Raw genomic sequence first — 13858 nt, 5'->3', positions numbered from 1 at the left:
CATAAGTGCTATATTTGATCTCTACTGTGTCTTTGCACTAGATGGACAAAACTGGATGTTCTTCTTTCCATGGTGGTATATTAGCAGATGTCTTGACATCTGTCACAGAGTCCATATGAGTACTAAGTTTTAATTGTGATAACTGTCTCGCTGTATTAGTAACAATGTTGGATCAGATGTCATGACTTCGTGTAGAACATCTGAACTCTGACTATACCAGAATTTCAATGTATCTTCTCCCTCCGGAGCCTTTTATGGTTTATCCTACTAGGTGGAATGCTTGTTGAGATATTCACCACTCTCCCCTTTAGCGGAGTAGCAACCTTTTCTCCTCAGCAGATGTGATCTCCTTGGTGGGTACGGTACTTGGTGGTTGATCCCCAGAACCCCTTTATCCCTTGGATAGATTCCCCAGTAGAATTGCTTACGCAACAGATTTTATTTTGTGCAATAAACTCCTGTCCCCAACAGGATTGACCGATGATTCATCCCCTGCAGAGGTCTTTGCTTCCTGGTATCTCTGATCCCCGGCAGATTGAATACTCTCCATGGAGTCTGGCTTTCTCTCTTGAGATGTAGTACCGGCTGTTGAGTGCTTATTCTCTGGAGATGTTTGTGTTAGAAATGTCTGTTTGTCAGCATTCATCATACATAAACCACGCATGTGTGCATATAATTTTCAAACATTCGGATATTCATATTGCATTCTCTGCCATATATCTTTGTTTGTTATTCTCTGCTAGTTGGTAGTACATTCCCAAAGCAGATGTCGGCGCCTGATCCCTCAATATAGAGTCAGCCCGTTAAGCAGAAAGTGTTTATCTTTCCTTTCGCACTCCCCATTGAGTTATATACTCATGGACGACGGTTGTTTTCGCTTCCTCCCAACACATATATTGGGATGGGTTCCCCTATTGAGTGATATCCTCACTAGGACGAGTCTTGATTCACTTTGCCTCTTTGGTTTGATCCTAAATTGGCCTCTTGTGACTGGTTCCTATGTTTCCCCGTGGTATAAATGAATAATTGCTCAGTAATCGGTAATTATTCATCTTATCCTCGGCAGAGTCCGTGATTTTCTACCCTTATACCGGTAGTTGTAAACCCTATTTTCTCCCCTTTGCAGAGTTAACCTCCTTGTTCATCCTAATCGATGACGGTTACTCTTCTGTGGTTTTCTACCCAGTATCCTATAGATGTAATCCCCTCCTTGACGGTTATCATTATCCAATATTCGGTGTTGATATTCCCTCCCTCTCTTGGATAATTGCTCTGATTAAGTAGTTTATCCCCAACAAGTCAGCTTTCATGTACCGGTTGCCGTTAATGTTTGATGCTCCCTTTGAATGGTCATCATTATATACCTAGTTTCGGTATCCCGATGCCTTTATTTGTCGGCCGATTTATCCTTTATTAACCCAGTAACCGGTTGTGGATAATCTTCCATGCGAGTATATTATCTACGTTTTGACGGTAATAGATAATATATCTCATGCACTCCTTGGTCGAAGCCTTTTGTTCTTCCCCAGTTGAGTAAGATTCGTATCCCTATTTTGGAATCGAATGTCCATCCCATAATCGAGCTTGCTTTTTGCCCTCTTTTCGGATGATGAGTGTTTTGGGAATATTCCCATATTCACGCTTTGGTTGGTCACCTATTATATGCCCAGTAACCGGCATCCCTGGTGTTCCTTCCTTCTGCTCCCTATTATGACCTTTTGTCCCCTGTGGAGTCAGATTTTCCTGAGTTGAAATATACCTTTTTAGGTCTTCCTCAGATGATTTGGTTGATTGACATCTCTCACCCTTATATCGGTCTTAGATACTCATTCTTCCGGGGCATGTTGTTCTCTCACCATTATACCGATGTGCGGATCACACATCTCTTTAAGCTTACTACCCAGTAACCGGTAATACCTCATCCTGTTGCTTCCCTAGGAGATTTCTGTTGGGATCTTCCTCAGTTGAGTCCTTAGTGGACATCCCCACCTGAGTCCGGATTTTTTATCCGAAGTATCCGTCGTGGATAATTTTTGGTTGTATTGGCATATTCCCCAATACATGCATCTTCGAGTCAGCTCGAGTTCTTCCATTGATTTATTTCATGGATTCTCTCAGTGTCTCTCAGCAAGTCTCAAGTCGTGACCTGCTCACGCATTTTCACCATTTGCTCCCCCAGAGTCTCTGTCTCCCTAGTAAGTGTCTTACTCCTTTGGATTTTTAGTTTCTCCGGATTTCTTTTTCTTTTGTGGACGCCTATCCCCACAGAGTTTTACTATTTGCATGCATACATCTGCATCATGAGGTCTCTTAGGGACCAAAATTCGTCTCTTTAATATTATTTAAGCCCATTCTACCCCGTCGAGACGAAGATTTTAACCTTCACTTCTCCGGCTATAATGAACTTAAATAGGGGCATCTGTAAGACCCCAATTTTGTCCCTAAGATCCCTCATGGCATCATAACATTTCATTTTGCATTGCCTCAAGGATCTTTAGCATCTTGGTTCCCTTTGCCTTTGGGTGGGATCTCTTGTGAGTGGTTTGAGATCACCAAGCATGCTTGAATTGTATATCATTGCTTTTCTTATTTTGTTTACTAACCAAAAGCACAAAAATATGTCACTAAAATCTTTTGTTTGTAGTTTGAGCAATCACAAGGTCCAAAGCTTCTAGGAGATCTTTTGTGCAATGATAAGGTCAAGAGGAGATGATAGCAAGCATGGTAATGGTTCCCAAAGCTCTCATCCATCAAATATGCTTTCCTGGCATCTCAATTCATCATTTTGATAAAGCAAGTCAAAGGGTTTGAGGTTTGTGCCCCAAGGAAACCCTAATTCATCTGTGCACCACAATGCCTTGCTCATGAAGCAACCTCAGCCCATGATTAAATACAATCAAGGGAAGTTATTTAATTCATCATTTAATGCATATTTGAACTTATTTGAGTGTCCTCAATCATCAATTCATCAAGATGTGAGTCATGGACTTGAGAAGTTGATCAGTCAATCATCTGACTATTTTGAAATTCACTGAGACCTAACTTTTTATGTGTTGGTCAAATGGAGATGATTCCAAAGCAAAAATGTTCTTAAGGACAATATGAACAACTTTAATGTTCATCAAAATTTTATTTGAAGCTTGGAAGGCCATCATCCATTCCAAGACATTATAGGTCATTTTGACTGAAACCCTAATTTTGGGTCAACTTCCCAAGGAAACAACTCATTTGGTTTTTATGATTTTGAGGTGGGATTAAATGCATTGGAAAGCTTAAGATGTCTAATTCAAATGTTATGTTGAACAAAATTCCAAAATATCAAAGGAAATACATGTGATAATGCAAGACATTATAGGTCCTTTTGGGCCAAATACATTAAAAGGCAAAAAAGTCCAACTTCAAATGCCCAGAACTCTTTCATCAAAAATCCAAATGATGCAAAATGTAAGTCCATTTTGATTGTCTTGAAAAGATCTACAAATTTGATGTTGGAAGTTTTATCATTTAAGGCTTGGATCATCAAAACAGAAGGGCTTGAACATTGGCCAAATTTAGAAACTTTGCCTTGACATGTTTTGCACCTTGCACTTTAAACTCAAATTTCACCAATTTCCACATCCCAAATGGATTTTTTCCCAACACAACAATTGTTCCTTACATCAAAACCTTTCCAACCATTACTCACATGATCTTGTTTGGATTTGGCAAGTGTTAGTTTCGAAGAGGAGAAGTTTTTAGTTCAATTATGCATAACATGTGAGAATTCATTACACAAGCCTTTGCCTTTCAAATTACATGCCCATTTCACTTTGGTATGAGTTCAGATGTCATTTGGCTTTGGTTTTGGGCCTTGTGCATGATCATGCAAGCCCATGCAATGGATATCCAATTCCATGCACACGGATTGCATCACCTTCTCCTTGCCATTCCCTCTATAAATAGAAGCTCTATTCCATTCTAAATTCACACTGAAATCAACCTGAATTGCTGCAGAAATCAAAACCCAACCTCTCACCAAAGGAGCTAGTTCATTTTTCTCTAAATTTTTCAGATCCAAAATTCAACTACATCTGGTTGAATCCTTGGATCTAAAGCTTCTAAACCTTCATCTTTTACCCCATTGATCTTCTGTTTTGATAAAGAAGGCAAGGAATCGAGCTCAAGCCTCCAGAAATCAAGGTTGTTATGCAACTAGTTTTTTCTTCGAAACTCATATTATATTGACATATTTGCTTGGATCTTGTGTTGGCTGAAGTCCTCTCAATAGAGGCATCATGATTGTGCATTTAATTTTTGAAATCCATTAAGTTCATGATGAACACCACAGAACTTCCATCTCTGATGTCTCTCAATATAGAGATCAAGAGTGGAATTGACTAGCATATGGATGATGTACATCATCCCAACTTTCCAAAGATGTATAGATCGTGCATTTTGGTTAAGATTTGGTTGTCTGCAAAATTGGCCAGAATCTTCATGCTCACCAGGGAAAAAGGTGGCTCCGGTGGCCGTGCCATTGCCAGATGTGTTGTGGATCGTTGGATTGAATTTCCATATCTAATCCTGGCCCTTCTTTGTTATGACTTGTTTTAATACATTGTGCAGCGCATTTGACTTTGGCCTATGGTGGGAGCGCGCATCTGGAGCGTGTGATCTACCAGCTCAATTAATGAGCTCAGATCTAACGCTCCTGGTTTTTTTGAATTTTTATTTTTCTGATTTAATTTCTTTTATTTCCATTTATTTCAAAAATTCATAACTCTTTCATTTTTATTCCAAAAGTTATGGGACCAATTGCATTAGTCTCCAAATAATTTCTAGTTTCTTAAAATGATTTTTAATATTTTTTATTTTGTCATTTGATATTTTTTGTGAATTTTCTCTTTTCTAGTTGTTTTTAATTCATTTTAAATAGTTTTTGATATTCAAAAAATACAAAAATATTTTTCTAACCTATTTGAATGATGATGAATCTATGAAAAATATTCTCATCAATTTTTTAATTGATTTGAGATTTATTTGAGATTTTAGTTCAATTAGGTTATTTTTATTCATTTATAATTGATTAAAAATAGTTTCTGACTTCTAAAAATTCTGAATTTTTTTGTCAAACTTGGTTTGACCTTGTTGAACTTGGGATAAATTACTTGGACCTTTCAAGGTTGATTTGAAGTAATTTTGAAGTTTGACCTTCTTTTTATTTTTAATTCAAGTTTATTTTTAATATTAAAAAATGCCAAAAATATTTTGTTCATTTCTTGACTTCCAATCTTCATCTCACTTCTGTTTTTGATTGTTTTTTGACTTTCAATGTTACTGGTCAACATATGATGATTGGTACATTTTATTTCATTTAATGCATTTGTACTTTTGCCATTTTATTTCCATCATCCATCTCCTTCTTCTTCCTCTTCTTATTTTCTTTTTGATCAATGAGTTGAAGGTTGATAAGTTAGCATTGATTAGGGAGACTTAATCTTCCTTAATTCAAATCTAATTCATCAAGTGAATGACTTTGCATTAAGGATAGGTTGTTTTCTAAATCATGCAAAAGGCTTAAACCAATACAAGATCAATTCTCTTTTCCTTTTTGGCATGGCAAGTTGTTGGAACTTGGTTCACTAATCAAGACTTCTAACTTGTGTTGTTGCCTACATTATTATTGACCGGCCTCAGGTAGTTGTGACTTCTACATAAGTCCAATTACGATTGCTTAACATAGCGCTGAATTTGCCTTATGGCACACTAACTACTAACACTAACCATTAACAACTAACTTTTACTTTTTGCTCTTTACTTTTATGCAATTTACTATTCTTGCACATATTATCCATTTGATTTTCTCTTTGCTCACTTGAGCACATGTTTATGTCAATGCCATTTGCCTTTTGCTCACTTGAGCACATAATTGTGTATATACTATTGTGCTTGTGTTTTGTTTTGATTGTTGTGGACCAAAGTGCAAAGAAATGGACTTAGTTTCTAGGACTTTCCCTATGCAAAGAAATGGAGAAATGGACTTAGATTCTAGGACATTCCCTATGCAAAATTGGAGTAAAAGGACCTTAATGATGAAGATGGGTTAGAAGGACCAAATCTCTAAACTCACTCTTGTCCATTCTTGATTTGCTTCATGGAACTTTTGATGTGTGTGCTTTTGTGCTAGGGAATTCTATGAGAGATCAAATTGGAGAAACCATTGCCATGTTCATCCAAAGTGAAAGACACAAGATACATTGAGGATCTCTTAAGAGGCTTGTTTGATGATTGCTTATGCTTTTTGTGATTGCCTATTCCAAAGGATGGGAGCTACTTGGATCATCAATATGATCTCAAGAGAGGAACTCCATTGTGGTTTTGTTTCTTTATCCCTCACCTTTTGTTTTACTTAGGACCTAGCCTTTCTTCTTCTTCTTTCCACTCTAACCTAAGCCAAAACTTTGTGCAAACATTAACACTTCTTTTAAACATTAGAAACCTAAGCCTTATGCTTTTGATTTTCAAACTTTCTTTTCATAACACTTATTTTGAATTGAACTTTTAAGTCAACTTTGACCATACTTTGTAAATACTTTTCATTGGTAAATACCACTCATTCAAATACCTTTTTTGTGGTTTCAATGGCCACTCTCTTAATCAAAAACATTTCATAACCTTTAGCTATTAGGTTTGAGTTATCTTAGTGGTAGATGTAATACTCACCTATATCCTTAGTGATGGACAATGAGTCTTCCATGCTTATTATAGGGTTAACCCCTCACTAGAATGCTGAAGCTATCCTCACATGGTGGATTTGTGGTTTGGTTGAGTTTTCTCCCTTTTATAACAAAAGATCTTAAGGCTTTTGGACCAATCAATTCACCAACTCATTTTGAGATTTTTACCCCGAACTACGAGGTTTTGATCCTAATCTTTTTATAAGAAGGTACGTAGGCAATGGGTTCATCCATCCAAACACAAAAATGTAAATAACTTGTATATTCTCTTCTCATCTCTTCAATCATGTTTGGACAAACAAAAAATTTCACAAAAACAACAACCTTGCAACAAGTGTGAAAGGGCTCCCTAGGAGTACCTAGAATGTTTTGGGTGCCTAACACCTTCCCATTACATAACCAACCCCCTTACCCAGATCTCTGTTCTCTTTTACTAGTTTTTGTTAAAACTTCTAGGTTTTTGTTCGCTTTCTAACCATTCTTTTGGATAAATAGAAGTGCGGTGGCGACTCGATTTGTATGATTTACCTTGGATTTAGTCAATATCTCTAATGGTAACGAATACCCCGCTACACATACAAACCTTCCATTAATCATTTTTCATACCATCAAGAACCCGTGGTCGATTCACATATCCTCTTTCTTTGGTATTGTCCATTTTGTTTAGAGTATAGAAAAAACCCGGAGCTCACCCAACCATAACAAGGTGCATGTACTGATGTCAATTGAAATTATGTTCGAATGGTGGCAAGATGTCACACACAATTTTGAGACAATGTACACAACAATGTGATACCATAATAGAAAATAACAAAGACATAGAATAAACAACACAAGAGATTTTTAATCCAATTTGGTGCAAAGTCACCTACGTTTGGAGGGCATCAACCCAATAAAATAAAATTCCTTAATCAATAGTCAATAATAGTTGAAGGTCTATTTCAAACTCCTCGGTCCAATGCCTTTTTCCTAATACTGCCCGTGAAATTCTATTCAAGCTCCCCCTAAATTAGAGACACCTTTCACTTTCACTCAAATACCCTCCCTGGTGTTTGTACAAATACATAATGTTTGTGATAAAACACAATTACAAAACAAATACTCTACCTTTCTAACTTATGAAAGAAATCCTACGCTATAGTATTACAAACTCAAAACAAAAGACTCAATAAAACTAACAAAAACGACAAGCTTAATTCTGTAAGTCTGAGTTTTCACAAGAAGGGAACCTCTCTTTAAATAGTAATACAAAACATCCAGCACATAAGCCCAATAAATTTTTGACCAAAAGTATCTGGCTTCCAAAAAGAGCAAGAAAATAAAACTCCACAAAATCAATTCTAAATCTTTGAGAATCAAATCTAAATAAATCTTATTTAAAAATAAATAATAATTCCAAAAACTTCACCAAATGATTCAGCGTAAAATATTTTCCAAAATGAAAATGCACTTTGAATTAAGTTCTCGATTTAAGAAAAAAGGAAACAAATCATGTTGAGAAAAATCCAATCAAATACAAAACGCGTGCCCAGTAAATAGACTGAGACACAATGTCTCATACCATATCAAAACATATTGCTTAACAAGTTACCTACAAAAAGTTGTGAATCAACTGTAATAACAAACTCCCCTTTAGGCTATTTTTAGGCATTTCAATAACATTCAAGATATTATGCACATTCTTATACTCACACTCTTCCAATTCATCATCTATAGATCACAACAAATTCAAGGATCACATAAGAACAACAAAAGGTTCATTGTGGCACCAACATCATATCACAATAGAATATCTTTTAGATGAGATAACACAAATCACAACAGAGTATAAAGAGGAACGTGCAATTAGCTTCATCAACAACGATAATATAAAATAAAGAAAAAACCACAAAGCACTAAATAACACAGTAATGATATTTTTTCTCCCCCCTATTTGCCACAAAAGGGACAAAGGAAGGAGACTAATGTCAGGCCCACAAAGGCATACAAAAAACAACAAAACTAGCCACATAAGGGCATAAAGCATCAACAGACAAAAAACTATTCGACCCATATAGAGGCATAACATCAAGAGTGAAATAAAAATATTTAGCCATACAAATGACATACATTTTCGTCAAAAGAAAAAAAAAACCTGTCAAAAGAAAAGAAATCGTGAACCCATAAACAACTTATTAAAAGGAGGTAACACAGTCTTCACCAGAGACAATATCATACTCAATATCTTCATCATCATCACCATTGTCCATGTATTAATCAATATCGAATGTCACATCATTTTTCTCAACATATGGTACAACAGCATGAGAAGATAAAGCACCTGTAACCTTTGGACTCAACATTTGAATTAACCTTTCCCACACACCCTCTCTAGCACTCGACATATTTATGATTTCTGGTAAAGCCTTGTCTTCTTGCATAAGGAACTTGAGGAGACGTCTTCTAACATGTCCAGACAGGGGTAATACATCATCAACAATTAGATTAGACTCATCAATCTTTCGAATATTTGGAAGAACAATGTAAGAGGCATGTTTCCTCGCAAATAACTTATAACTAAAATTTAATAAACCAAGAGACACACTTACTTTATTTCAATACAAACAATATTATTCTTTTGATTGAACAAAATACCAAAAATCAAAGATGGAAATCCAATAGAGTTTTTTTTATGGCATAGGATTCTACATGCTTAACTTCTAGCTCAAACACATAGTCACCAAAATCAAGACTTTTTGAGAATTTTATGAAAGAAATATGTCATTTTATATATTCATAACAAAATTTTAAAAAAACTAGTATTTTTTTACCCAAAATTTTGAGTCCTAAAGCCCTAGCTAGGGTTGCCTTGCCCTTACGTCCGCCCTTCCTATGAGTTCCTCTCTTTCTTCTCCACAAAATTCACATTTTTAATTCTCAAATCTAAAATGTTAAAATTCTTGACCACAAAACTCACACTCTTTTAACAGCACTGTTCAAGACCTTCTATTGTCATCAGAGTTATTTTAGTTGTCATGACGCTCTTGTTATTCAAAACAAAGTAGCAATCTTTCATGATATTGCTCAAATTTCACAATCAGATCATAGTTTAGTGAAGTGGCCAGTTTTAGAAGCTTGCAAATGAAAAATTTGAATATCATGTCTTCTTTAAGATTAAGTGTTCATAATTATAGTATTCATGTTGAAATATCAAGACAGGGACAATATCTCTCCTGTTGTAGTTTTACAAGTAAAAAAATTAAGTGTTCAGAATTATCGTATTCACGTGAATTCATGTGATATTCATGTCTCAAAAAAAATTATTATGGTTTAAATATTGGAATTGTTTGATATGTACATAAAATGAAAAAGTGGTAGGGCCATCTCAACAATTAGGTTGGTAAAGACCTCGCGTTAGGTCTTAAAATTTTAATTTTCTTAATATATATATATATATATATATATATATATATATATATATTTGGGGGATCAACTTACTCTAAGAGTAAGTTTTTTAAACTTACTCTAAATTATAGTCTTTAAATTAAATTTAATCTAATGGTTAATTAAATAAAAATTCTAATTAACCATTAGATTAGATTCAATTTAAAGATTATGATTTGGAGCAAGCTAAAAAACTTAGTTATAAAGTAAGTTGATCCTCACTTTTATATATAGCATTTACTTATAAAAAATATATAAATATAGCATCAATTGATGTAGTTTTTAAATATATAAATATAGCATCAATCAATGCCTTAACAAAGATTAAATGATTGACTTTACTATCCATTGAAAAAGAAATTGGATAAGAAATCGATTATGATAATTTAATAAATGATTTTACATCTTAGAAAGTCTAAAAAATAAATATATTTAAATTATTTATATAAAAATTAATTTTATAAATGTCAAATTCTTAGAATTCGTTTAGGACCTAAATATTCTGCAAAGTGGTAACAATAATGGTAGTTATAAATGAAGTTATTTTAGATCATTTCAAAAGAGATTTTAACATTTTCTAAATCAAAAATTTAATTTTAAGATTTTAATATAACAAATAATTAAAAACATAAATAATCATTAATTTAACAAAACAAAAATAATATATAACTAGTCCTATCCAGAATTTACATAAGATTAGGATATACCAAAATTAATATTTTATTAAAAAAAAACATTATCATAGTTTTTTTAGGACATTTATGTTGTTTAATAAAAAAAATATTTATTTCCTTCCGTATTTATTTTCCTTTTATAAAACTATTAAATAATCACTATTTTATCTTCATTTTATTTAATTAAATTTTTTAATAAATCAAATAAAATGCAAATAAATTAGGGACTAAGTCCCGATTATTTTCTTCAAAACCTAGAAATTATTTTTATTTTTTTGAGAGACTATATTAGATCTTGCATATTTTTCTCAAAAATTAAATCTACACTTATTTAATTCTTTCCTAATTTTTTGGCAGATAGTTTCCTAAAATATGGTATTATTAGTTACAATCATCTAGCAATTATATCCTATAAATGAACACAACCTAATCCATCATTCAAAACTTTCAAGCTTGAATCTTTTCTCCACAAAACTCTCCCTTTCTCCGAATTTGCAAACATCTATTTTTCTTAAGTGAAACATGGTTCCATTGCTTTGTGTCAATGGTTGTGGTTTCTACGGTTCTTCTTCAAACAACAATCTCTGCTCAAAGTGTTACAATGATTATCTCAAAGAAAACATTGAAAAGTCAAATGATGAAAGCTTTGTTTTTGAATCAACATCTTCTTGTTCTTCAATGACCCCTAATACTGATAGTATCTGTGAGGCTATGGCAGCTACTTCTCTTACCGACAATCAAAACATAAAGACAGAGAAAAATAGGTGCAAGAGTTGCAACAAAAAAGTGGGACTATTAGGATTTAATTGTCGTTGTGGAAATGTATTTTGTAAAATGCATAGATATCCTGAAGAACATGCATGCAAGGTGGATTTAAAGAAGATTGGTCGTCAAATATTAGATAAACAAAATCCTTTATGTGTGAGTGATAAATTAGAACACCGAGTTTAGATGTGGATATCAATTTTAATTTTAATTTTTAATAATTAAGATTGTAAATATATTGATTCTTTATGACTATTTATATATATTTTTAATTATTAATCCTTCAATGTTTTTTAACTATTACATATTGTCATTTATAATTATTTTATTGATTATTGTACCGGAATAATTTGGCTTGGCATGAGAGAGGGTGGTTCTAAGGAAAGCAAGACAAGTAGCCTAGATGAGAGAGGGTGGTATAAGTAATACTCAACTCAATAGAAAGAGAAAGGTAGAATTGATTTTCAAACATTAGCATACAACCACAATCTAATATACAATAAAGGATTGTCAAGTCAATCTAAGAAGTTAGAATGAATAGAAGTATTACAACTAGCTCCAAACCAATCACAAGTAAACTAAGTCCTTCTCAATAAATAAAAAAACAGACGAAAAATCATATTGATTCTTTCTGTGAACAAAATATCAAAGTTGTGAAAGTGGTCCATGATACCCCACAATTAAACCTGACACCCTCTGTTTTGAGCAAATTTACCTTGATACTCTTGTAAAAAACTCTGAAATTTTGAAATTTCCAGCTTCGTATCATAATTTTTGTGTGCATACGGAAAATTTTGTGAATTTACAGATTTTTATTGCTCTCGTAAGACAGGTACGGTAAATTTCAAATTTCCGTAAGCCATGTATCGGAAATTTAAAAAAATTCCGATGAAGATATACCGGAAATCATGACTTTTGCATAAAATGGTTAAAAATCCCAAAAAATTAAATTTTCCGATACATCGGAAAATGCAAATAATGTCAAATTTCCGGTATGATCTCAGAATTATCAAAAACATGAATTTTCATTTTTTTGAGTACAACGGCATGCATAAATGGTTCCACTAAAAAGTCATCACATATAATAGATACATATTTACCACAAAAGTTGTTCTACGTACAAGAATACAAAACTACTTAGGATGACTTCGTAATTTCATCTTTCAAATGCCTAATTCGTCCTACATATGTTGATTCTCATGCTTTTGCATCTTTAGTACAAGTCTGTCTCTAAGGGTCTGTTACTGGAAATTTCAAATATACTCAAAATTTCTGATATATCGGAATTTTGAAAATTTCCGAAAATTTTTGTTTGTTCCCGGATATTTTGAGAATTTCCAGTATTGTATATTGAAAATTTTGAAATTTCCAGTATTTTTACCGAATTTTCCCGGATTTCCGATATAAATCCGTGAATTTTGAAAAATGGAAAAGTTGCGTATTGAATATTTTAAAATAACTACTGAAAATTTTGTTTTAATATGTTTGAAAAAGTGAAAATTATGGAAGAAAGATAAATTTTGAACTTAGAGTTGAGAGAATTCTCTAATTTTCTTTATAAAAAATCATATATAAAATTTCTCATTAAATACTCTAAATACCACAAACATTGTTTGTATGGTTATGTTTAAGTATTTTTTTTAACAGTACGATTATATTAAAATGATCCTAGATATTAATTTGTATATATATTGTCATGTTAGTTTTTAATACATCTTCATTACTATATAAGTTTAGGTTATTCTTACATACTTTAATGCACATATATTTTATTTGATTTTTTATTATAAAAAGTGTATATTTGAAAAAGAACGGAAGATACTTAAAAATCACCATATGCTAAACTTTTTTGAGGTGATTTTGATCACTCAATTTTGAATTTTTTTTATAATAATCATATTTAAAAAAAAATCAAAAGAATCATATTTTTAGAAAAAATACTAAAGTAACCATGTTTCAAACAAAAATATTTCGACCCCGAGAGGAAGCGCCACAGGCAATGGCACATGCCCTCATAATTTGAACCAAGGCGCCATTGGGTGTGGCGCATGCAATCATGTCATGTAAGTGTCTATGGGGCATGCATGCATCCTCTAAGAGCATGCACCATAGTCAGTGGCTACTGTGTTGTTTTGAATTTTTTTATATAGTGCATCTCCTATCCATCATTTTTCACCCACCTTTTAATTCTCTCTAATTTATCTTCAAAATGATGTGTTATATTGTCAAGATAAATATCAATTTGATTTATTCAGCAGTAAAGCCTCTGATGAAGATCCG

General features: G+C 33.1%; 1 protein-coding gene across 1 annotated transcript; it reads left to right on the top strand.

Annotated features, from left to right (window-relative positions):
- The first annotated feature begins 11335 nt into the window (after positions 1-11335).
- LOC127132264 (zinc finger A20 and AN1 domain-containing stress-associated protein 6-like) lies at positions 11336-11764 on the top strand. Its single transcript, XM_051061179.1, has one exon. The coding sequence runs from the start codon at positions 11336-11338 to the stop codon at positions 11762-11764; it is 429 nt and encodes a 142-aa protein (XP_050917136.1).
- Positions 11765-13858: the final 2094 nt, after the last annotated feature.

Source organism: Lathyrus oleraceus, chromosome 3 (assembly GCF_024323335.1).
Source record: "Lathyrus oleraceus cultivar Zhongwan6 chromosome 3, CAAS_Psat_ZW6_1.0, whole genome shotgun sequence".
Lineage (NCBI taxonomy): Eukaryota > Viridiplantae > Streptophyta > Magnoliopsida > Fabales > Fabaceae > Lathyrus > Lathyrus oleraceus.
Note: the sequence above shows the minus strand (reverse complement) of the source record. Positions and strands in the feature narration are given on the sequence as shown.

Coding starts and splice junctions, on each gene's coding strand:
- LOC127132264 (XM_051061179.1), top strand. CDS start 11,336: ATGGTTCCATTGCTTTGTGTCAATGGTTGTGGTTTCTACGGTTCTTCT.